This window comes from Pelmatolapia mariae, linkage group LG3_W, assembly GCF_036321145.2.
Source record: "Pelmatolapia mariae isolate MD_Pm_ZW linkage group LG3_W, Pm_UMD_F_2, whole genome shotgun sequence".
In the NCBI taxonomy this organism is placed as follows: Eukaryota; Metazoa; Chordata; class Actinopteri; order Cichliformes; family Cichlidae; genus Pelmatolapia; species Pelmatolapia mariae.
Window position 1 is genome coordinate 72572410 of NC_086229.1, and position 24617 is coordinate 72597026.

Below are 24617 nucleotides of genomic sequence, written 5' to 3' on the forward strand. Positions count from 1 at the left end.
AATGGACAGACTATGTTAAGCATATGAGGTGTGATTTTGTATAAGATGTTACAACCCTGAGTATTATGTAAACCTACCTGCTCTGCTGCCCTCCAACCCTAGTCCCCCTTTTTTTTCCCTCTCTCTTTTTTCTTTTTTCCTTCTTCTTTATTTTTTTAATTATAACTTAAAAATGTAACAGCAAAGAAAGTGTAAAAATGCATACAATTGTTTTGTTCAACTGCTGTCCCAATAAAACAGATAATAAAAAAAGAAAACATTTTTTCCCATCAGACCATGAGCAACATTCAGGCATCTAACACAGTAACACTAGTTAGCTGTGTGCACTACTAAAAAAAAGGCTGTTCCAATTCTCAGCACCGATCCTCTCTTTTCCTGAGTCCTTAGCAATTCTCCTTCTCACGATGACGTTTTCCTCGAGGCTAAGGAAAGAGTTTAGGGAAAGGAGATAGGCGCTAATTTTGAAATAACAACCCACGTGGTTACGTTGCGCAGCTGAGTCACGTGACCGCACAGCCACAAATCACAGCAGAGCCGGGAAAAGGGGGCGGAGCAAAGTGTGTGTGCAGGAGAGGAGTCGAGCAGAGAGAGCTGCTTTTTCATGAAACGGGAGTAAAGTAGTGAACTTACAGGAACATATACCACTACCAACGTTTGGATCGATATCTGCATCGATCTGCACACCCTTGTCTCCTGGATTGTAGCTGAGATCAGCGTGAACCACGTGGGTCTCTGCTCCCTGATCTGTTTCCTGTGCTTGGAAAGACTTCCAGCTTCATCACGGAGTTTCTCTCGGTTTGTGGGCTCATCTAAAGGTAAGCACCGAGCTAACTTTAATGTGGGTTCAGTTTATGTTGAGTTTATCTCTGTTGAGAATAATAGATTGCTTGGTATACACTGGAGTTAGACAGACTGTAGAGTTCGTGATTGCTTGCAACATTATATTATGGCGGTTGCTAGAGGGTAAGAATACATACAGAAAAATAGTCTTGGAATATGAACAAAGGGTGCAGGGCAGGAGAACAGCCAACCCCCACCCCCAGGACAGGAAGCCACAGGTACAAGCCTGGGGGAGGGCAACCCCAGGGTGAATACCGTAATAGAGAGACTACAGGGGTGCCAAAGGGCTACCCCCGCCGCCCGTCCCCCCTTACGCTATTAAGGTGTGTGTGAGGAATGCTCCTCAGATCAGCCTTCAGAATAGGACTTCATAGGATGATCTCCAGATGCATGTGTATTTTATTTACCCCCAGCCAGGGGCGGTTCTAGGATCAGACCATTAAAAAACACTCCCAAAACAGAATAAATTATGTCAAAATATGAATAAAAACTATAAAAATGGAGGCAACTTTGCCTGTGGTAGAATGTATACAATGTATGAAAAAATCTTTACTGCGGATACTAATTTTACTAATTGAATAATAATAATTTTGTGTTGTAAGATTTATGAGTTTCATGCTTTCATAGTGGTACTTAGGAGAGCTTGACATTTTTATCAGGTGGTACACACTGTAAAAAGTTTGAGAAACACTGATAAGTGTGTGTGTGCTTTTGGAAAACATTTTAAGCTGCAGTACAGAATCTTTGAAACAAGCTTAAAACATTTTTAGAATATATACAGAGCACTCTGCTTCTCTTTACAGCTCCTCACTCCACCAGGGCACCGTTTGGCACTTTCTGATAGTGTGCAAATGTGATGTACGTACTGCAGCAGTCATACAGACAACTAGATGGTCCAAAAGTTGGTCTATCTATTACTGGCTGAGGTTTTAATAGAGTTGTGACTGAACCACATAAAATATATCATTAATTTTAAAATCCCCAATCAATGATAATGTTATGTTGGTAAAGAGGGTCAAAAATGTTTCAACCCAGTTTGTTTTGCCGATTCTGTATCCGGTCTTTAAGTGATGACGTGATGAATGCTACTTCCGGGCCTAAAGTAGTCTGCGTTTAATAAGGCCTTTGTGTTGTTAACATGTTTAATGTTTTGTATTTTCTTCTAATTAATCTCAAAAAGGTCCTAAAACAGTCAGTGATCACTGTTGACCTCCCTCGGCTTTTATTTACCGCTAATCATTTATTTAAGCTCAGTTTTTAAAACCTTAGGATGTAACTACAGCTCAGCCCATGCAGCAGTATATGAATGACTAACCTCGTATTGTGGATGGATTATCTCAGTTGTTCTCCTGACTGAAGTTTGGTCCTTTTACAGCATCCTGCCATGCGATTACATTTGTTCCTGACCACCGAGAAACCTCACGTTAACTTTTATCGAGTGGAAAAAAGTTAGCTTGTTTATATTATGCTAACATAGCTGTGTCGCTAGCAGTCACGTAGCACATCATTAAATACCAGCTAGCCCAACTTCAGTAACCCTACAAACGTCACTGCTGTTTAGTTTTCTGTCTTCATTTATGTTTGAAGTGATAACAGAGCTGTACGTTTTAATTTGTTTTCAAAACCCCGCAGTCAGGACATTCTATACTGTATTTAGATGGAAGCTAGCGAGCTAACTTCCTGCTAACTTCTAACTCCGTTAAATGTCATAAATTCAAAAATAAAAAGTTTTCATGGATGCCTGGATGTTAAACTCAATTGTTACACCTGGTAGAGCAGAACACTGATCATTTCATTAAAGATGAAAGACTTTAGACAGTTTTTCAACTCTCAGTAATGCCATAGTGATCGTTTGATATATGGACCTGCAGCGGAGTTTAAGCCCAGACACGGCCAGTGACGTCAGACTTTACGACCGGATAGGGAGAACACAACTCCCAGATTGTATGAGTAAAATCAGGTTTTGTCTCTTTGTCAGTTTAACAGTTTCTGTTTTGCCTGTCAGTTGTCTGTTTTCTTACCTGGTTCTTCCTGACCTTGTACTTTCTCCTCACATTCCCCTCTTTCCTCTCTCCCTCTTTGCACTGACAATCATACACAAATAGATTGTATTCAATTAGGTGAAAATTTACATTAATATGAAAAAAGTCTATTAAGATCACTAACAAAAAGTCCTCTCTCAGTATCCATTGCAAACAAGACAGTGGTAACTAGGGATGGGTATCGTTTAGGTTTTATCCGATACCGGTGCCAAACCAGTACTTTTAAAACGGTGCCGGTGCTTAAACGGTGCTCAAACCGGTGCTTAAAGAATGGAGAACACAAAATTGGTCCAAAAACCTCTCATGTTCAGCTGTTTTTTTGTAAAAAGATAACAATGTTAGCCTTTTCTACAGCTATAGGCCATATATGGTATCACTCTTGGCTGGAAGCAGTGCTTAAACAATGGAAAAAACACAAACTTTGTCCAAAAACCTCTCATGTTTAACTGTTTTCCACTTTTTCTTTAGTCATTTTAGCCTTTTTGGCCAGGGTGAAGGGAGTATCTGCCGGGCCAGGACTCTCCTCTTCGGGTTTTTGGGGGATGTTGCTAACTCCGGGTCCGATAACAGGCACCACACCCGCAGTAGATGTGCTCGGTGTGAGGTCTCACAGCAAGCTATCAAACACGGCGCATTTCTCGGCTTTTAAAAAAACGCTATGCGTCGCCAGGTGTTTCATCAGATTCGAGGTGTTACCTCCTTTGACAGTATCACAGTATCAGCTTAAAGCACTTGTTGCAGGCTGCTGAGTTTGCATCTTTTGCTGCGAAGTACAGCCAGACTTTTGACGCTTCACCTTGGGCATTTTTAATCTGTAGCTCTGCTCTAAAAGAACGTACGTACATGGGCCCGCCTACTATCCTCGGAAACGTAAAATGATTGGCTAGAATTGGCTCAGGGAAAAAAAAAAGCACCGAAATGTGCGCTGCTTTTCGGTCTGGTTACTACCGTTTATGTCAGAATGGCACCGGACACCGGTACCCATCCCTAGTGGTAACAACAGTAGGCTACGGACAATCTTAAGTTTTAGATTTTAAATAGGCTATATATGTCAGATGTGGCTAATTTTACTATAGAGTAGGACGGATTGTAGAGAAAAGACGTCGGAAAAGACGTTTTCAACACTGCAGGTTACCTGGGTGTGATGTTTTTCTGCTAAAAAGAAACATGGTCTGAGTCCTACCTAACTATATAAAGAGTAACTGAAGGTTAAATGCAGCTAACATGTCCTGTTTTAAGCCAGACACTCACACCTCCGCTCTGCTGCGTCTCAGCCGCCATCGCTCTGGCTGAAGCACCCCAAAAATGGGCCAATATCGTGCCTGCTCCCAGCACAAATGTAGACGTCTGGTTTTGGAAGTAAAAGTCTCCGCCTGATTGCTACCATCAAAAAGAATTGTACTTCAACAGCTCCTGGATGAGGTCTTCTGCAGCTCTCCTCAGTATCTGTTCACAGTTTATTGTGAAGACGTTGAGAGAAGAATGAGGCTGCGTCCACATTAGCCCGGATAGATTGGAAAACGGCGTTCTCTTCTGAAAACATTCCGTCTCCACACTAGCATTTTCAGTCATTTTCACAGCGTTGCGCATCCAGATTGAAACGGCCGAAAACGCTTACATGCCAGTACTGCGCATGCGTGAAACGCAAGAAGATTCGACCTGCCTCATTTCTGTCTGCTGCTTATTTACTTTCTGGTATTCTGACAAACCATCCTACTTTGGCAAAACGTCCTACCGTAAGTAGTTTATGCACATTTCTGCTGTCACAGAGTAATTCCAGCACAAATTTAAGTAGGTATGACACTTTGCCACTTAACTTTGCCCATCAGAGTATGCTTGTAGCTCAGGGGTGGGCAATCCCAGTCCACAAGGGCCAGTGTCCCTGCAGGTTTTAGATCTCACCTTGGGTCAACACACCTGAATCACATGATTAGTTCGTTACCAGGCCTCTGGAGAACTTCAGGACATGTTCAGGAGCTAATTTAGCCATTTATATCAGCTGTGTTGGTTTGAGAACACATCTAAAACCTGCAGGGACACCAGCCCTCGTGGACTGGGATTGCCTACCCCTGTTGTAGCTCTTATTCAAAAAGCCAGGACAGTTTGCCACTTAATTTTACCCGTTAAAGTATGCTTGTAGGTAACATTCACAAAGGTATCATTGTTTGGCACTTAATTTTACCCATCAGAGTATGTTTCTAGCTGTTATTGACAATGGTAGGATGGTTTGCCACTGAATTTTAGCTGTTAAAGTATGCTTGTAGCTCAGATTAACAAAGGTAGAATGGTTTTGCGCATGTGCAGAAACAACAGGTAGGATGGTATGTTAGGTAGGATAGATTCCCAGAACACTGGCTCTTTGAAACGTGGCAACAAAATGTTGAGGAAAAGCACAGTTTTTTTTTTATATGGACTAACAATGAGGTGGACTTGTTGCTGTGAGTAACACAAAAGTAAAAAGTTGCAAAAGTGATTGAGAATTAAATAATTTCAAGAATTCTGGAGCATGTACAGACTGATATTAATCTTTAATAGGACTGTCAAAATTGAGAGCAAACAAAACAACTGCTGTGTAATGCCCTCTGCTATCTTAGTTTAATTGGTCACATGACTGCATCATAAGGTTAACATGCGTCATTGTTTTAGAAAGTTTCCGTTTTTGCTGTCCACACTGCAACGCAAAACCACCGTTTTCAGATGTATTTGTTTTCAAGAGCGTTTTCAAACCACTGCGCTTTCCATCAGCGAAAACGCCGTCTCAGTGTGGACCAGATGCCAAAATTGAGAGAAAACGATGCATTTTCAAACAAAAACGCGTTAGTGTTGACATAGCCTCAGGCTACACTCACACTATTCAGCTGGCGTTCCCACTTCAATGTAGTCCACGTCTATTCCATTAACCCTTTAAGACCTACCATTGAATCAAGTCCGCCAGAGCTTATATTATATTTTTACATGCTGTAGTGCCATTTTTGCGAGCATTTCAAGTTGATATACATCAATACAACCATTACACCCCACATTTTAATAATATGTATGCATTAAGTGCATAGTAATTACATAAATTGCAAAAAAGTGCAATAAACTACAAAAAAAATTGAAAATCGTTTTTGTCTTTATAACATATATTTCTAGTTAGAGAAATTTAAGAGGCTTATCCCTCAAAACTGTAAATACAAAAAAGTTGCACAAAATAGTTTCCCACCACAGGAAATTTATTTTAAGTGTCTTCATAGTTTTATTTTTGAAATACACCAATTTTCATATACTGCAGGAAAAACGAAAATAAATATTATAATCCAAATTTGCAAAATAACAGCATATGCATCAAAATAAACTATTTCCAGCAGTGCAATATGAATCCTAAGCATCCCAGAAACGACACAGAAATTCATAAAGTCAAAGATAACTTTTAAAAACACAAGTATAGGCTCATACGGCCCCCGATGGTAAAAAAGTACATATCCGCAAAATGACGTCACTTCCGGTTTTGGGCAGGTCATGGCGGACATGCGATAGTTCACGCTGATGGACGTAGGAAGTGTTATGAACAATGTTCCCTCTAAGCTGCGCACGTGCGCAATTGCGCACTGCTGGCACGGTCTCTGCGCACAGAAAATCTGCGTTGCGCACAAAAAAAATCTAACCTAAATTGAAATTAAAATTAATACTTGAACAATTCTGTTTTGCAGTGTTAGTCAATGAGTGACTGGCTGCTCCCATATGGGATTAGAACGATGCCACCTTATCCCATAGTTCAGCCAATAATGCGTACAGGGAGTGCAGAATTATTAGGCAAATGAGTATTTTGTCCACATCATCCTCTTCATGCATGTTGTCTTACTCCAAGCTGTATAGGCTCAAAAGCCTACTACCAATTAAGCATATTAGGTGATGTGCATCTCTGTAATGAGAAGGGGTGTGGTCTAATGACATCAACACCCTATATCTGGTGTGCATAATTATTAGGCAACTTCCTTTCCTTTGGCAAAATGGGTCAAAAGAAGGACTTGACAGGCTCAGAAAAGTCAAAAATAGTGAGATATCTTGCAGAGGGATGCAGCAGTCTTAAAATTGCAAAGCTTCTGAAGCGTGATCATCGAACAATCAAGCGTTTCATTCAAAATAGTCAACAGGGTCGCAAGAAGTGTGTGGAAAAACCAAGGCGCAAAATAACTGCCCATGAACTGAGAAAAGTCAAGCGTGCAGCTGCCAAGATGCCACTTGCCACCAGTTTGGCCATATTTCAGAGCTGCAACATCACTGGAGTGCCCAAAAGCACAAGGTGTGCAATACTCAGAGACATGGCCAAGGTAAGAAAGGCTGAAAGACGACCACCACTGAACAAGACACACAAGCTGAAACGTCAAGACTGGGCCAAGAAATATCTCAAGACTGATTTTTCTAAGGTTTTATGGACTGATGAAATGAGAGTGAGTCTTGATGGGCCAGATGGATGGGCCCGTGGCTGGATTGGTAAAGGGCAGAGAGCTCCAGTCCCACTCAGACGCCAGCAAGGTGGAGGTGGAGTACTGGTTTGGGCTGGTATCATCAAAGATGAGCTTGTGGGGCCTTTTCGGGTTGAGGATGGAGTCAAGCTCAACTCCCAGTCCTACTGCCAGTTTCTGGAAGACACCTTCTTCAAGCAGTGGTACAGGAAGAAGTCTGCATCCTTCAAGAAAAACATGATTTTCATGCAGGACAATGCTCCATCACACGCGTCCAAGTACTCCACAGCGTGGCTGGCAAGAAAGGGTATAAAAGAAGAAAAACTAATGACATGGCCTCCTTGTTCACCTGATCTGAACCCCATTGAGAACCTGTGGTCCATCATCAAATGTGAGATTTACAAGGAGGGAAAACAGTACACCTCTCTGAACAGTGTCTGGGAGGCTGTGGTTGCTGCTGCACGCAATGTTGATGGTGAACAGATCAAAACACTGACAGAATCCATGGATGGCAGGCTTTTGAGTGTCCTTGCAAAGAAAGGTGGCTATATTGGTCGCTGATTTGTTTTTGTTTTGTTTTTGAATGTCAGAAATGTATATTTGTGAATGTGGAGATGTTATATTGGTTTCACTGGTAAAAATAAATAATTGAAATGGGTATATATTTGGTTTTTGTTAAGTTGCCTAATAATTATGCACAGTAATAGTCACCTGCACACACAGATATCCCCCTAAAATAGCTAAAACTAAAAACAAACTAACAACTACTTCCAAAAACATTCAGCTTTGATATTAATGAGTTTTTTGGGTTCATTGAGAACATGGTTGTTGTTCAATAATAAAATTAGTCCTCAAAAATACTTGCCTAATAATTCTGCACTCCCTGTATATACGCAGCCAATCAACGTGGTTGACAGGCTATGACAGCGTCCTTATGTGCCGACACCGGTGTTTGAGCTGGCAAAGCGGCGTGGCTGATGTGGAGTGAAGCCACGTTAATGACAACGTGTACAACCATTGGAGATGTGAGCGGGACAGACGAACAATTGATGGAAAAAGTGTGGACTTTATACCAGTTTTTAAATTGTGTTGATAGGCCACGTAAAACCAGAGTTATGATAAAAATATCTGCAATGTTTGCTTTTCTTCCTGAATACTGTCGTTGTTTATATTTACTGTGGGAAGAAACGGTAAAAACGGCGTTTTATAAGAAAAAAGGCTCGAAAGCACTCTCCACCTGTGATCAAAAACAAACCCCACCCCCCTCTTCCTTTCCTATTCGTCCAAAAAAGTACCATGTCAACCAATCAAAAAATGATATGGCAACGTGGCATCTAGTTGTTAAGAAAAGGGGGGAAGTTTTAGGAGTGAAGGCGGTGCTTTGAGATGTGAGAGATTTGAGACGTTTAGCGCAAATCTTGTGTAGTTAGTGTGTAGTGTAGTCAATAGTTTTGTTGTGTGTGTCAGAACAATGAGGCGACTGCTGAATGTTACAGGTGTTACAGCAGTGATACATCTCCTGTTGTCAGGCCTGCAGGTATCAGGCTGTTGTTCTCCTTTATCTCATAGTGGACCGAAATTATTTTTTGGAGTGGCACAAATAATTTGTTCTGCATCAGATTTGATGCAGAACAGCTGATTGTTCTGTAAATAGTTTGAAATGTTTATTTAAAAATGCCTTGGCTGCATTAAAAAAAAAAAAAGCTGCAAAAAACTTTGTTGTTTGCTAAACTGAGTTACTTTTTTGAAGAAGTAACTATATAATTAATTGCCCAGCATTGGTCATTATATACTGTATTTTGCAGACAGAGAGTTGCAGGACTCTCTCACAGACCGCAGACTCATACTCATAATAGGGCTTTGGAGTGTGATGTCACGGGGGTGGGCGTGGAAAGGATTTTGGCCCAATCCGCCATTTTGGGGGTCTAGCGCAAGTGAAAAGGGAGCGAAGGCACACACAACAGCCATGGTTCGTATTTGCTGTGTAGTCGGCTGCAATGTGTGATCGCACGACCGGCAAGAGAATAAGCTTGAAAATGGTTTATCTTTTCATTCTTTCCCAACCTGGAAGCAACATGAGGCAGCTCGTGTATCGGATGTTACCAAACGAAGGCGTCTAGCCTGGATAGCAGCTGTGAGATGAGCTGATATCCAGTTCTCTTCCATCTCCAAATATCTGTTGGTGCTCCAGACACTTTCATTCCGGTAAGTTCTAAATATGTTCATATCACTCTTTATAGCCTATTAGTTTTATTTTCGATGCGCTCTGAGGTCATAGCAAATTAGAACAAACATCCTACTGAGTGATTTTGCAGAACTACCTTCTATTTATAGAGTTTCTAATTATTTGGCATTATTGCAGGCAAACCAGCCTATGAAATGGATGAAAACACATCGTGACTGGGTTCCAGCGCTACATAAGGGACCTGCTTCAAACATACCACCATGCCAATCAGATTACTTCTTCCATGTGAGGGTGAAGAGGTGACCCTTCTGGATAAGATGGTGAAGGTTTGCTGCGTTTGTTGAACAGTGTTGTAGTAAAACCAGGGAAAATGAAACTTGCTCCTGTTAAATATTCTTAAGTCTTTTGCTGTATAAATAGTGGTATTTTTTTTCAAAAGATACAGTAAATGATGTTACTAGTGGGTGATATCATGTAAACACTTTCATGATTTTATGTAAACATTTTGTCTTTTATAAACTATAAATGACATGGATTCTACATTGTAACTGATGTGATGTTCTATAAAGTGGTTTTAATAATAAAAAAAGAGGCAAAAATTTGTTTGTTTCTTTATTGAATTTTTGAACAGTGGTACTCAGTCAGTACATATTCAGTAAATGCAAATTATTTACATGGCAGTGCACTTCAGGCATAAATCTAGACCCCTATATAAAACATTATGGCATTATAGCAGTGACAACTCCTCCACAGTAGCAGGTGGGATTTTTCTTTTTTGAGGACGGCTCCTTTTACCTTTCAATACGGATGGTCTGTTTATGTTTTGATCAAGAGCCTTTTTTTGGGCAGCTGAAGAGGAGAACTCCATCTTATCGCCAACCTCTGGCTGTTTCTTGGTCACATTACCAGGCAAAACCCAGTATGCAGGTTCATCTGTAACAGTCCTTGTGCCACAGATCCGCACTTTTGCTTCTACATTAAACAGAAAAGCAGGGACATGGGTGCAGGTCTCCACGACTCCGGCCATACAGGTGCAGTGGGCGGCTTCAACCTTCCCTGTGATGCTCACAGTGACCCATGGCTGCAATGCTGTTCATTCAGTCTTTGAGAGTGCAGCACTTGAAACACACACAGACAAAGTTCATTTAAAGACAAGAACTATGAGCCAAGGCCGACATAAATGTGCTTTATCTACTTTATCATAAATGTAACAGTGTTTAGAAAGTTAGCACATACATGTAATTTTTCATTTCTTTATGCATCCATCTATAGAACGCTGCATTTTATAGGGTAAATCTGCCTGTTTTCTGTCAGAAACCTGCCTGCAGAAAATGAACCTAAAGTATGTAATGCAAGGATGTAATCACTTTAGAGATGGAGAAAGCATAAAGTGACAATTATGAATCACTTAATATGATAAGGAGATTCTGCAGGTCATTAATCAATGTATAAAATTAAAATAAAATGTATTTTTAGTGACACAAGATACAAATATTGAAGCAAGATGTATAATTAGAATTATTTATAATAAATATGAAGAAATCATTGCAATTTCTTTAACCATAAAGAATAACTATATCCTTCAGGACAATGTCACATCAATGCACTGAACTCACTATGTTATCCACCTAACAGAGCCTCCACATGTTCTCACTGTAATTTCACCCTCATGAATGAATTTATGCTGCACTAATCTGAATGTTTGCAGGGAAATCAACCGCATTTCACTCGCAGTACTCGAGCTGACTTACCTTTGTTTGAATGACGACTTGTACGCGCTGACTCCACAGATAAGGTACGAAAATATGTCAGGCTACGTCAGTAGCGGTTGCTCTTCAGGGTTTCTACTCCACGGCCGTGTTTCATACGGGTCCACATTTCCAATGCACGCTATTTTCTGCAAGTACCGCTGCTTCGCCTCTGGACGCAATCGGACTCTATACAGTCCATTCTCTTTTGAGCTGCTTTTAAGCATCTTGTAATCGTCGTTCCAACACAGCGTGTTTGTTTTGATTCGTAGACCCCGAAAATGGTGCCGCGCTCCCACAATGCATTGCGGCGTGACGTCAACTCCAAAGCCCTATACAAGTCAGAGCTTTATAAAAAAAAAGAAAAAAGAATGTTGTGTTTTCGGAATTGGAGTTGTAGTTATTTTTACTTTATAGTGTTAAGATACTACACAGGCCAATGACTAGATTTTTTTAAATTTTCATTGTAAGTGGGCTAAAGAAGTTAATTAAAAGTAGTCATAAATGTAAATGCTGTAATTTGATTATTTTAATAAACCATGTAACTTGGATGGATTAGATGCTGGCGTGACCACAGTGCACACGTCTGATGTCGCTCACAGTGGTCCAAGGGATCGCTCAGGGAGTTTGTGTGTTCGCTCAGACACGTGAAAAATTAGAGGGAACATTGGTTATGAACAGCTGATCGGATCGGCAAAGCGTCTTTCTGGAATATTATGTTTTCGTTGCTGCAAGTGCTTTTTATGCAGTTTTTGCAAAGCTATATGTGGAAGGAAACTGTGACCTAGGACAAGCTGATGGCATAAGATGTAAGTACAACTCCCCCGGTTTCATATGCAAAAAAATTATTGCGCTAGCTTACGTGGTTGCAGTGCTACCGGGATTTAAAAATAGTTACGCAAAATGGAGCATGTCGCTCCGACCGGCTTTAAAGGGTTAAAATATGCTCAACAAGTGTCAGTCCCATACTAAACACACTAATCTGGCTAAGTGTTTTTTGCTCTCCCACAAAACCATCTTCACCTGTGTCTCTTTCTTCTCTCTGTACTAAAACTAGAACCTCTGTTGTAATTTAACACTCAGTGTCTTCCGTGTTGGGTGATTCTCTGCGTTCTTCCTCCTCTTCTTGCTTCAATCTCAGGGGTAGACTGCCCTGAGATATGTTTTTCCACTGACTAGAGGATTATTCTGCCCCTGCAGTTGAGATTTGAGATGGACAGTTCCGATATTAAGTATTGGCCCGATACTCACCAAAATTACTCGATCGGTTATCGAAAAGAAATACAAGATTGAATCCGATCCTTTAAAAATCACAAAAGCACTTCACAAAAACTTGCGACATAGCGTAACCCAGCTCATAACCATAGCACATCGGAGCAGCATGCATCACGTGATAGAGCAGCTGTGGCGTAAGAGAGCTGTCGGAGGTCTGGTGGAGCATTTGGAGCATCGCTACGAAACCAGCATTTCATCCCCGAGAAAGCTGTCCCAGAGAAATCAAGAAAGCATTCCCACACTAAGCTTAACAACCGATATATGGAGCGACTGCCTCTTCTTCTCTCCCCTTCCCTCTCCTGTTGCTACTTCAATCATGAAACTGATCAATGATCAGCTGGTTAGCTTTTCTGTCGTAGTCTTGGATCCTGGACCCGACCTCACGCATGCAAAACCAGTGTGCTGTGCTGTGAAGTTTCTCAACAATGACGTGCATTTTTGGAGATATGTTCGGCAAATAAACAAAAACGTCATATTGCCAGAAGTGTCATCACTAAAAACACTGTCGAAAATCAAGCCTTTTATCATCACAGTCTTGGTCTGCCAATAAACAATGGCCTAGTTTTTATTTTTATCTTTTGTAAAGACAGCATCTGTGAGGATCTCCTGTTGCTACTTCAATCATGAAACTGATCAATGATCAGCTGATCGGCTGACTTTCATCCTAGATGACTTTTATATCTCGTCGGGACTGGATTTTATTCCTGATGGAAACTTGGCTTGGACGCGGTGAGTTTTCTTCTTTCTCTGAACTCCTTCCGCCCAATTCTTAATTTTTTCAGCTCTCCCCAGACCGATGGTAGAGGTGGAGGGCTAGCTTCAGTATTTAAAAGCAATTTTCGCTGTCGGCAACTGCCACCTGTTTCATATGCCAGCTTTGAGGGGCAGCTTTTGGAAATGAACTGCGCTCCATCAGCTGTCTGCGCGGTGGTTTATCGTCCACCAATATGCGTTAAGGATTTTAATCTCAATTTTACTGACTTACTGGGGAATCTTATGTTAGGATAGGACCGTGTTTTAATTGCTGGTGATTTTAACATCCATGTGTGCTGTGAGACTGGACAACTAGTAAAAGATTTCCTTGCCCTTATTGACACTTTTAATCTCACTCAGTGGGTGAGTGATCCAACTCATAAGAAAGGTCATACACTTGATCTGGTGCTGGCATATGGTCTTCATGTCTTTATTACAGAAATCAAGGACTGTGGGATATCTGATAATTTTCCAGTTATGCACAGTGTGTAACATGGAGTTGGACAGTGAGCGACCTGTGCATCAGATGCGCATGATAAATTCAGTAACTGCCGCTCGCTTTTCCTCCGCTTTTACTAACTCGGTCCTCTGTGATTCCAACCCCAGTGCGAAACTATCAGCTGATGACCTAGCTAACCTTTTTAACTCGATATGCTCCACTATCCTTGACTCTGTTGCTCCACTAAGGACCAAACGCACCAAATCTTCACATCAACCTTGGCTGAATGAAACCACCCGTGCTCTCAGACGTGAATGTCGACGTGCAGAGAGAAAATGGAAAGAAAACAAGCTCCAGGTGTCTTTGGGCATCCTGCGTGACTGCTTAACAAAATATCAGAAAAATGTTAAAGCTGCAAAATCTGCTTTCCTATCCGGTGTAATTTCTACCAACTTTCATAAGCCCCGAGTTCTTTTTAATATTTTTAATTCTGTGATTAACCCCTGTGCCACTGTTCCTAGGCTTCCTTTGCACTTTGTGAAAACCTTTTGAATCACTTCATTAAAAAAATCTCAACCTTACGAACACTGTATTCCCAGGCAGTGTTAGACCTAGATCCACCTTGTAAATGCTCGGCTGTTTTTCAGCAGTTTGAGCCTTTGACCTTTTCTGCAATGAAGGAAGTAATTGATCACTTAAGACCGTCTAATTCCACACAAGATATTCTTCCTTCTCGCCTCCTTAAAGAAACTGTTCATGCCATTGGGCCTAGTATTTTATTTTTATTAAATACTTCATTGTCAACAGGATGTGTACCAGCTGTTTTCAAACATGCTGTTGTGCAACCCATTACTAAGAAGAAAATTCTTGATCCAAATGTACTTTCAAACTTCAGGCCAATTTCTAAACTCTCTTAAGGTTGTTTTCAAGCAACTTCAGACCTTTTTTAGACACTCATGGCATTTGTGAAGTGTTCCAGTCTGGTTTTAAATCTCTTCACAGTACTGAGACTGCGCTTTTACAAGTTTTTAATGCTCTTCTTTTAACTGTCGACTCAAGTTGCTCTGTTGTTTTAGTCCTTTTAGATTTGACTGCTGCCTTTGACACAGTTGATCACAGCATTCTTTTATCGAGACTTGAACACCTTGTTGGTCTAAAAGGCACGGTTTTACCATGGTTTTATCATGGTTTAAAACCGTGCCGTGTCAGAGAGGTCTTTTTCTCTTCCTCCACCCCTGTGTGTTGTGGTGTACCACAGGGGTCTGTTTTGGGTCCAACTCTGTTCTCCTTGTACATGCTGCCTTTGGGATCTATTTTTAGGAAATACAACATTCCCTTTCATTGTTATGCTAACTTTGCACTGTCCACTTTCTGCTGTGACAAAACAAATTTCCGATGTGTGGGACTAATAAAGGTTATCTTATCTTACATTAGTGACTAACCTCGTATTGTGAATGGATTATCTCGGTTGTTCTCCCCTACTGAAGTTTGGTCCATTTACAGCGTATTTCCATGCGATTGCATTTGTCAAAAAAAACATCAGGAACTTTTATCGAGTAGAAAAAAGTTGGCGTTCATCCTCCAGCCTCAATGTGATATGCTTTGTTATGCTAACATAGCTGTATCGCTAGCGATCACTAGCACAGCATTATGTACCAGCTAGCCCAACTTCAGTAACCCTACAAAGTTCACTGTTGTGTAGTTTTCAGTCTTCATTTATGTTGGAAGTGATAGCAGAGCTGTATGTTTTATTTTTTTTACAAAAATCTCTGTCTAAACATGATACATCATGTTTAGGTAACTAGCAAAACCAGCAAGCCAACTTCCTGCTCATTTCCTGCTAACTTCGTTAAATTTAATAAATCCTTTATTCATGAATGCCTGGATGTTGAACTTAATTGTTACACCTGGTGAAGCAGCAGCACTCATCATATTATTAAAGATGGAAGAACTTAGTTTTTAACTCTGTTCGTTTGACTTTGGGACGTTAAGGGGACGTAGTTTTGGACCCAGATTACTATGAGTCGTGAGACTCCTGACTACGGTAGCTGTAATGCTCCGACAATCCATCAAGCGTTGCGGCTTCGTAGCTTAGCAAAGTCTACTAAAACAGTTTTTGACAGATTTTTGAGCGCCATTGATAGCTTTGTCTTGCACAGACCTATTGCTGGAACTACAAGACAATTCCACTACAATGGCAAAAGCAAGACGCAAGTCACCAGAGCTCTTTGTGTAATCTCGTGCACGAGGGACAGAACTGTGAGGAGTGCCGTTCCTTCAGCTCGGACCCCAGTCACTCTCAGTTAGCTCCCCCGTAGCACTGCTCTTTATTGAGGTTACATTAATATGCATAAGTTCATTAACATATGACGTCTTACATAGGCATACATATGAACAAAGTGTACGTCTGTGTGTGTGTGTGTGTGGGGTGGGGCCTCAAGATGTGACCCCGTGAAGACTCAGACCTTTTAGCGCGAAAAATACGGTAGATTACATCAATTAAGCATTATAAAGTGGAGGGTGGGGGGTGGTTTCCTATTATTTTTGCTAAGAGTTTGCAACTATCTTAGTTGGGTTGTTTAAAATTTCTGCTAAGTACTGTTTAGAATACCAGAATAGGGTGTGGAGGACCTTATATTGGAAAATATAATCATGAGAGAATGGTGATCTCAATTCTATGCAAAAAAATTCGTGATTCTCATTTCATGCAAAATCGTGCAGCCCTGGCATCATTATCACATTTTAAAGAAATATAATCTACTTAGTTTTAAGAGTTTTAATCATGAGTTTTCTTAAATTAGTCTTTAAATGTATATGGGTATTTTTGAAAACGGAGATTTTCCGTTTTCGGTTTAAAAAATAATTTGCAGTCTCTCTCTTGGTTTTTTAACCCTTTAAAGCCAGTGGGAGCGGACACGCTCCATTTTGCGTAACTGTTTTTAAATCCCGGTAGCACTGCAACCACGTAAGCTAGCGCAAAAAATGTTTTGCATATGAAACCGGAGGAGTTGTACTTACATCTTATGCCATCAGCTTGTCCTAGGTCACAGTTTCCTTCCACATATAGCTTTGCAAAAACTGCATAAAAAGCGCTTGCAACAACAAAAAGATAATATTCCAGAAAGACGCTTTGCCGATCCGATCAGCTGTTCATAACACTTCCTACGTCCATCAGCGTGAACTATCGCATGTCCGCCATGACCTGCCCGAAACGGGAACTGACGTCATTTTGCGGATATGTACTTTTTTACCATCGGGGGCCGTATGAGCCTATACTTGTGTTTTTAAAAGTTATCTTTGACTTTATGAATTTCTGTGTCGTTTCTGGGATGCTTAGGACTCATATTGCACTGCTGGAAATAGTTTATTTTGATGCATATGCTGTTATTTTGCAAATTTGCATTATAATATTTATTTTCGTTTTTCCTGCAGTATATGAAAATTGGTGTATTTCAAAAATAAAACTATGAAGACACTTAAAATAAATTTCCTGTGGTGGGAAACTATTTTGTGCAACTTTTTCGTATTTACAGTTTTGAGGGATAAACCTCTTAAATTTCTCTAACTAGAAATATAAAAACAAAGACGATTTTCAATTTTTTGTAGCTTATTGCATTTTTTTTGCAATTTATGTAATTACTATGCACCTAATGCAAACATAATATTAAAATTTGGGCTATAATGGTTGTATTGATGTATATCAACTTGAAATGCTCCCAACAATGGCACTACAACATGTAAAAATATAATATAAGCTCTGGCGGACTTAGTTCTATGGTAGGTCTTAAAGGGTTAAAATGTCCTGCATGTGTGAGTTGCTGAAGCATATGTCGTGGTTCCCCCCTTTTGAAAACAAAAGAATGATGGGACTGAGGCAATTTTCCCTCAGGATGGCCAGGCATCGTGTGCCGGAGATTTAGCAAAACTCACCTGAGGAATCCTGCTTGACAACGCCACATTTTTATGGAAATTTTCAAAATTGGCTGCAACAAACCCTGTGAGCTGGATTTGAAGTGGGTTTAATAAACACATTACAATTTGAATGGAAACATGCCAGCCAACACAAGGATCATCTCGGAAATTCGGCCGCCACCCTTATATCTTATATACACCATCACAGACACTCTCAAACAAAGAACATTCCACAGCACATCATGCATACCTAAAGCTTCAGTCCAGCTCATCCTTGACCTTCTCCCACGCTAAGAAACGTTATGACCACCCGTCACCTCCCTTAAAGCAGGATGTCTGGAGATCTTCCAGTCTACGATGGGTCCACTGTGAAGGTGCAATAACATGGGGCCCACTTGTGATAACATTCTACATGCTTGCATACAACACGTGAACACTAAAGTGAGGAAATAATATTACTATTACTAATGTGATATGATTTATAAGAAGAGAAATGTGCCACTACAACATGAATAACACAGTGCTGGTAAATACACACAGAAATGAACATCTACAAGATTAAGTCTGCATGGCCCACAACCTCATGCGACCCTAGGATGTCGCTGTCATCTTCCTGCTCCTGGAAAAACATACATACATCCACCCTTTCCTTGTCTGCTTGGAGTAGGTGCAATCTGCGCATCAGTGTCAAGTCAGTGAACCATTTGTCCCCATTATCAGTCCAGTCAGTCCCCATTGTAATGTGGAGAAGCTCACTTTACGATCATTTTCCAGCAACACTGTTGTATAGCACTTTTAGTTCCAATCATGCAAGCCTGCTTAACGGACAGCAGATTCTCAAACAAAACTCTCAGTGCACTCCTCAAATGTGAAAAGAAAAGAAAAAAAAAGAAAAGAACATACGACAAAATATAAAAATACGAAAGTCTAGTTTTAGGACTTGCCAAAGCATACTCGTCTCCTTAAACTGATAAATCAAACCAAAACTTATTGACAGGTTCCACTTGATAAAAAAAATAAATAAAAATGTAGCCGCCAAATAAATCCCCAAAACATTCATCCACCAGCCACACACATTTCACACAACCCTAATGTCCTATTAGATAATAAGTTTCTTCCCAGGTGTATGTCATGGTAAAGCCTCCCCCACACATTTGAATTTGAATGTATTTATTTAAAAGGGACAGTGCAGTTTGACATAGTCCAAATACAAAACATGAAACTGATGTAACGCACATAAGTTTATAGCTATTGCTAATTTTCAACAATTGTCGCTTTTTCGGCTTACAATCAAAATAAATACATTTTACCATAAAACATACATTTTCATAAAGCCAAAATACATCGTAAATACAACAGATTGCAAGCCTTTATGGAAAATGCCGACTGACCAAATTTAGATCTGCGATATGATATCTTGCAGTTTCCGTTCACCATGCTTCTAGTAATACGATTACTATCTTGTCTCTGGATGTATCTATTAAGACACTCTGGGGCCATCCTATTTATACATTTAAAGACTAATTTAAGAAAACACAAATGATTAAAACTCTTAAAACTAAGTAGATTATATTTCTTTAAAATGTGACAATGATGCCAGGGCTGCACGTTTTTGCATAAAATGAGAATCACGATTTTTTTGCTTAGAATTGAGATCACAATTCTCTCACGATTTTCTTTTCCAATATAAATATTTATTGCACTTATTAACTGCACATCAACTTCGTAACAGTTGAGACTGAACATAAAAACATTGTCTCACTTGTCTACTCTTACGTACAAAACCTTAAAATACTTCTAACAATAACATTTTGAACAGTATTCTTTCCGTGTGTAAGGTGATGAGAGAGGTAGGTAATGGGTATGTTTCTTAAAATGTAAACCACAATTATTAACAAAATATAACGCTTAGTTCAGCTGGACCATAAGTCTGTCGTTGCAGCAAAATGTTGTACTGCTTGTAATTCCGCCTCCACTCTTGCCCGACACTGCGTGTATAGAGCAGGTAGTGCAATATTTGAAAAATAGTTGCAGGACGGCACTGTGTAGCGTTTGTCTAGGGCAGGGGTCCCCAATCCCAGTCCACAAGGGCCGGTGTCCCTGCAGGTTTTAGATGTGTCCTTTATCCATCACAGCTGATTTAAATGGTTAAATGACCTCATCAACATGTCTTGAAGTTCTCCAGAGGCCTGGTAATGAACTAATCATTGAATTCTGCTTGTGAGTTAACCTAGCCAACCACACTGTGTGTTGTTAGCACCTTCAACATGGACCCCCTCGTGATGTGTGCCACCTCCTCTATGTCCTCTATTTGTACCACCATATGTAGAACCACAATAGCCACACACATCGAAATACAGAATTCTTAGATGCTTAGATGATGAATTGTAGAATAAATTCTCCATTTGTAAAATAATTTTAGAATTCCACATTAACAAAGAGAGTTTCGAAATGTTTTTTAAAACCTCATTACCATCCTAGGGGAGCTAGGATGGTAATGAGGTGCTTGAAATGTTGTAGGTGGCTGAGTTTATACTGCTACCATTGAGACAGGACTCCGTCTTTGTGGATCTATGGAAGTTCATATATACAGGGTGTAGCATCCCCTGGGTAAAGGCGGTGATATGCAGGGGGGTCAGTGGTTTTTCCCTTTCAAGTTGTTGTAGGCAACTGATGACTTTCTATTTGTAGTTGTTTCTGGGGTTTCACCTTGAAGCTTCATAGGTATTGTTGTCATTGAGGAGTTTAGTCATGTTTATTTGCTCTGCTTCTTTTTGTCAGGGATAAAATACATATATATACTTTTTGAGTCTGGTGGTACAGCAGAGGAACAATTTCAGCCATTTGGACTCAGCTCAGCCACTACAGAGGAAACAATGACTTCAACACAAAAGGTGAAAAAAAACATCACAGTTACACTGTTATTGAAACTGTGTGTACAGCTGGTTGGTTTTTAAAAACCCATTAACAGCAGCTTTATCTTTTCCATCCTGGGCTCCTCCATATATACAGAATCTACATTCACAACCAAAAACCACAGAAGTTACAAGAAAATACAAAGATCATATTTTCTCTACACACTTTGAAACAACAATATCATCAGTTGAACTCACAATTTTTTATGAGTAAAAGATTTTCCCTACTGATCAATATTTCTTCAATAATGTCATTTTCATTACAACTCTCATTGTAGCACATCATTGTAATGTGATACTATCACCAGAAGGTGGTGGTAACACACCTACAATGTGTTTTTGTTGACATGTTTGATTCCACTGATGGAGGGAGTTTCAGTTTGTTCCACGACTGCATTTCACTCACTGCCTCTGTTTGTATCTCTGTCACTGCAGGACCAACATGGAGCGAGAAGTCAGCGCTCTCAGGAGGCCGACAAACCTCACAGAAGAAAGGGAGAGAAAACCTACAGCTGTGATGAGTGTGGGAAGTCTTTTACCCGCACTGGACACTTAAAAAGACACCAACTCATCCACAGTGGAGTTAAACCGTACAGCTGTGACTTGTGTGGAAAATCTTTTACAGAGGCTGGAAGCTTAAAAACTCACCAACTCATCCACAGTGGAGTTAAACCTTACAGCTGTGAGTTGTGTGGAAAGTCTTTTACTCTGGCTCGAAGCCTAAAAACACACCAACTCATCCACAGTGGAGTTAAACCTTACAGCTGTGACTTGTGTGGGAAGGATTTTGCTCAGGCTCGAAACTTAAAAACTCACCAACTCATCCACAGTGGAGTTAAACCTTACAGCTGTGAGTTGTGTGGAAAGTCTTTTGCCCAGGCTCGAAACTTAAAAACTCACCAACTCATCCACAGTGGAGTTAAACCTTACAGCTGTGAGTTGTGTGGAAAGTCTTTTACCCAGGCTGGACACTTAAAAACACACCAACTCATCCACAGTGGAGTTAAAGCTTACAGCTGTGAGTTGTGTGGAAAGTCTTATACTCTGGCTCGATGCCTAAAAAGACACCAACTCTTCCACAGTGGAGTTAAACCTTACAGCTGTGAGTTGTGTGGAAAGTCTTTTACCCAGGCTGGAAACTTAAAAAAACACCAACTCATCCACAGTGGAGTTAAAGCGTACACCTGTGACTTGTGTGGAAAGTCTTTTAACCGAGCTGAAAGCTTAAAAACACACCAACTCATCCACAGTGGAGTTAAAGCGTACACCTGTGACTTGTGTGGAAAGTCTTTTACCCTGGCTCAAAGCCTAAAAAAACACCAAGTCATCCACAGTGGAGTTAAAGCGTACAGTTGTGACTTGTGTGGAAAGTCTTTTGCCCTGGCTCAAAGCCTAAAAACACACCAAGTCATCCACAGTGGAGTTAAAGCGTACAGTTGTGACTTGTGTGGAAAGTCTTTTGCCCTGGCTCAAAGCCTAAAAACACACCAAGTCATCCACAGTGGAGTTAAAGCGTACAGTTGTGACTTGTGTGGAAAGTCTTTTACCCATGCTCAAAGCCTAAAAACACACCAACGCATCCACACTAGAGTTAAAGCTTACAACTGTGACCTGTGTGGAAAGTCTTTTACCCAGGCTGGAAACTTAAGAACTCACCAACTCATCCACAGTGGAGTTAAAGCTTACAGATGTAACCTGTGTGGAAAGTCTTTTACCCAGACTGGAAGCTTAAAAAAACACCAAGTCATCCACAGTGGAGTTAAAGCTTACAGCTGTGACTTGTGTGGAAAGTCTTTTCAATATCCACATCAGCTGAAAAAACACCAACAGATCCACACCAGAAAGTAAACTCTACAAGTGCAGTTACTGTGAGGTATGTATTTATTTTTATCTTGTAATTTTAACCTGAGTGTTTGGAACAAGTCTGATCAGTAAACTTATGGAGTTATACTGAATGAACTGTTTGGAAAAATGAAGAATCATTTTCGCTCAGTAAGCTGAGTGTTATAATGTAAACAGTAAAATATAATTGGACGTTGGCAGAGATGCTCTTTATTTCAGGCGATGTTCAGGATAAAAACGTTGAAGGAATTCCCTGACTTACACTGTCTTTGTTTAGAAGTGGAGCAAAGCACATGGATCCAGTTCTCAACCCTGTCGTCACTGTGGTGGTGGGAAAGAGTTTCTCTGTGACCTTTGTGGAAAAACTTCAATCATCAACGGGACCAAAAAACCACATCAACATAGCCACACTGGAGACAAAATGAACTACTGCAAAGAATGTGGGAGAGACTTCCACACACCAAGTACATTAAAAATACATGAACTCTTCCACAGTGGGGTCAAAAAGCACATCTGTGACCAGTGTGGGTCATCCTTCACCACTGGACATGAGCTCAATGAAAAAGCATAAGGGAATCCACACATGAGAGACACCATACAAGTGCAGACACTGTGACAAAAGCTTCTCACAATCAGGTCATCGTAACAAACATGAACGTATACACATGGAAGTGAACTTCAGCTGTGACCAGTGTGACAAGAGCTTCAGGAATCTCAGTTCATACTCCGAACAAAAACGATCCCACACTGTAAATAAACTGTTTCACTGTTACCAATGTGCAAAAACATTCACTTCATTATCTGCTCTGTGCAAACATCAGCCTGATCATTCAGGACTGAAATCACTGGATCACAATGAATCTGAAGAGAGAGAAAGATCCTCTTCTGGTTTCAGGGTCAGACTTAAAAACCTTGAGATCAGGCTCCACAGAGTTCAGATGGAATCTCCTGTAAAGAGTGTCAGCTGATGTCACACTTGGATCTGATGAGGTAGCTCTGATTTCTGGACCTGCAGTGAATAATCCTGAATGTTACATTTAGGAAGCTGCATGTATAGATATGCATATCAAGTTTATGTTTTTTCCTTTGAGGGATTTTAATTCTCTAAAATGTTATCCCTGTTACATTTTATTCTTTGTTTCCTTAGGACACAGTAGTGTTTAGTAGTTGTATTCATGTTATGTGTTACCTCAGTTAAATTTCAATCCTTCATTCATATTTAATCGTTTGCTGTGGTAATCCCTTCTCTTAAATCATTTTCTCCCAAAACTGCAAATATTTTCACAGCAGTTGCTTTTAAAACCTCCAAAATGAACTAAATCTGTCCACCAGCTTTGAAACAACACCTGCTGTGACTTTATGTCCAGAAAAAAGAAACTCAAGCTAAACTGGTTTTGGGCTGTACTTCCATATAATACCAGTTTGTACCAGAAGATGAAGCAGTGAGTCAGTGTAACCTTTATTTAATTAGGTAAAGAACACATTTGTATTCACAGTGGCAGCAAAGTAATGTTGAAAGGTAAAAACAGCAGCACACATCAGGACCATTTTAAAGATCACGGGTGACTTTTACTTAATTCAAATTCCTTCAAATTTTGGCTCCTCCTTTCACTTTAGTGTATTTACTGTATCCTTGAAGTCCACGTGTTGTTTTTTAATGAATTCATTTTGATCCACATGTTCTGCAGCTGTTTTCCTGTTGATTTAAAGTTTGTATTATGAAATCCTGATAATGTTAAAGTGTTAGTTATATTTGATGAACTCTGTGTAAAGTTTTTCCTATTAAACAGTTTGGTGTGAAAAATGAAGAATTGGTCTCAGAACAAGTAGTTTGAGCCATGATTTCAGATTCAAACTAATTTAACTGTTTTCAGTGGTACATGTGGAGGTTTATCAGAGGAGGCGACTTGGCTGTTCTCCACTCACACAGAACAGGGTTCCTGCAGCTCATTAAAAACTCTGAAATGATTTTCAAGGACAAAAATATTAGATTTTTCTCAAAAACGTGCTGTGGGCATGACATTTTTAGAGAGTGTGTTTAAGATGCATTGTGATCAACATCTCACAGATTCCAATAAAGCAGATGTTCCTGCATTGCAACAGCGCTTTGCAGATGTGTTCTCCCCCCTGCCCGTGTGCATGACTCTCATGGAGCACCACTTTGAAACGCAGCTGATTGGCAGGTTCCCTGGTCTGCAGAGTCCAAAGACAAAAACGA

At 40.2% G+C, this 24617-nt stretch overlaps 2 protein-coding genes across 2 annotated transcripts in view; both read left to right on the top strand.

Moving 5' to 3' along the window:
• The first annotated feature begins 708 nt into the window (after nucleotides 1–708).
• LOC134624791 (barrier-to-autointegration factor-like protein) overlaps nucleotides 709–24617 on the top strand; it is a 361649-nt gene continuing 337740 nt past the window's right edge. The window contains exon 1 of the mRNA XM_063469850.2: nucleotides 709–815. The gene's annotated coding sequence lies outside the window, so the exon portion shown is untranslated. The remainder of the gene's footprint in view (nucleotides 816–24617) is intronic.
• Nucleotides 714–23540, top strand: LOC135932743 (zinc finger protein 347-like). The gene is made up of 4 exons (XM_065470349.1): nucleotides 714–815; nucleotides 20483–20536; nucleotides 20993–22430; nucleotides 22677–23540. The coding sequence occupies exons 2-3, from the start codon at nucleotides 20519–20521 to the stop codon at nucleotides 22403–22405; spliced, it is 1431 nt and encodes a 476-aa protein (XP_065326421.1). The 5' UTR covers nucleotides 714–815; nucleotides 20483–20518; the 3' UTR covers nucleotides 22406–22430; nucleotides 22677–23540.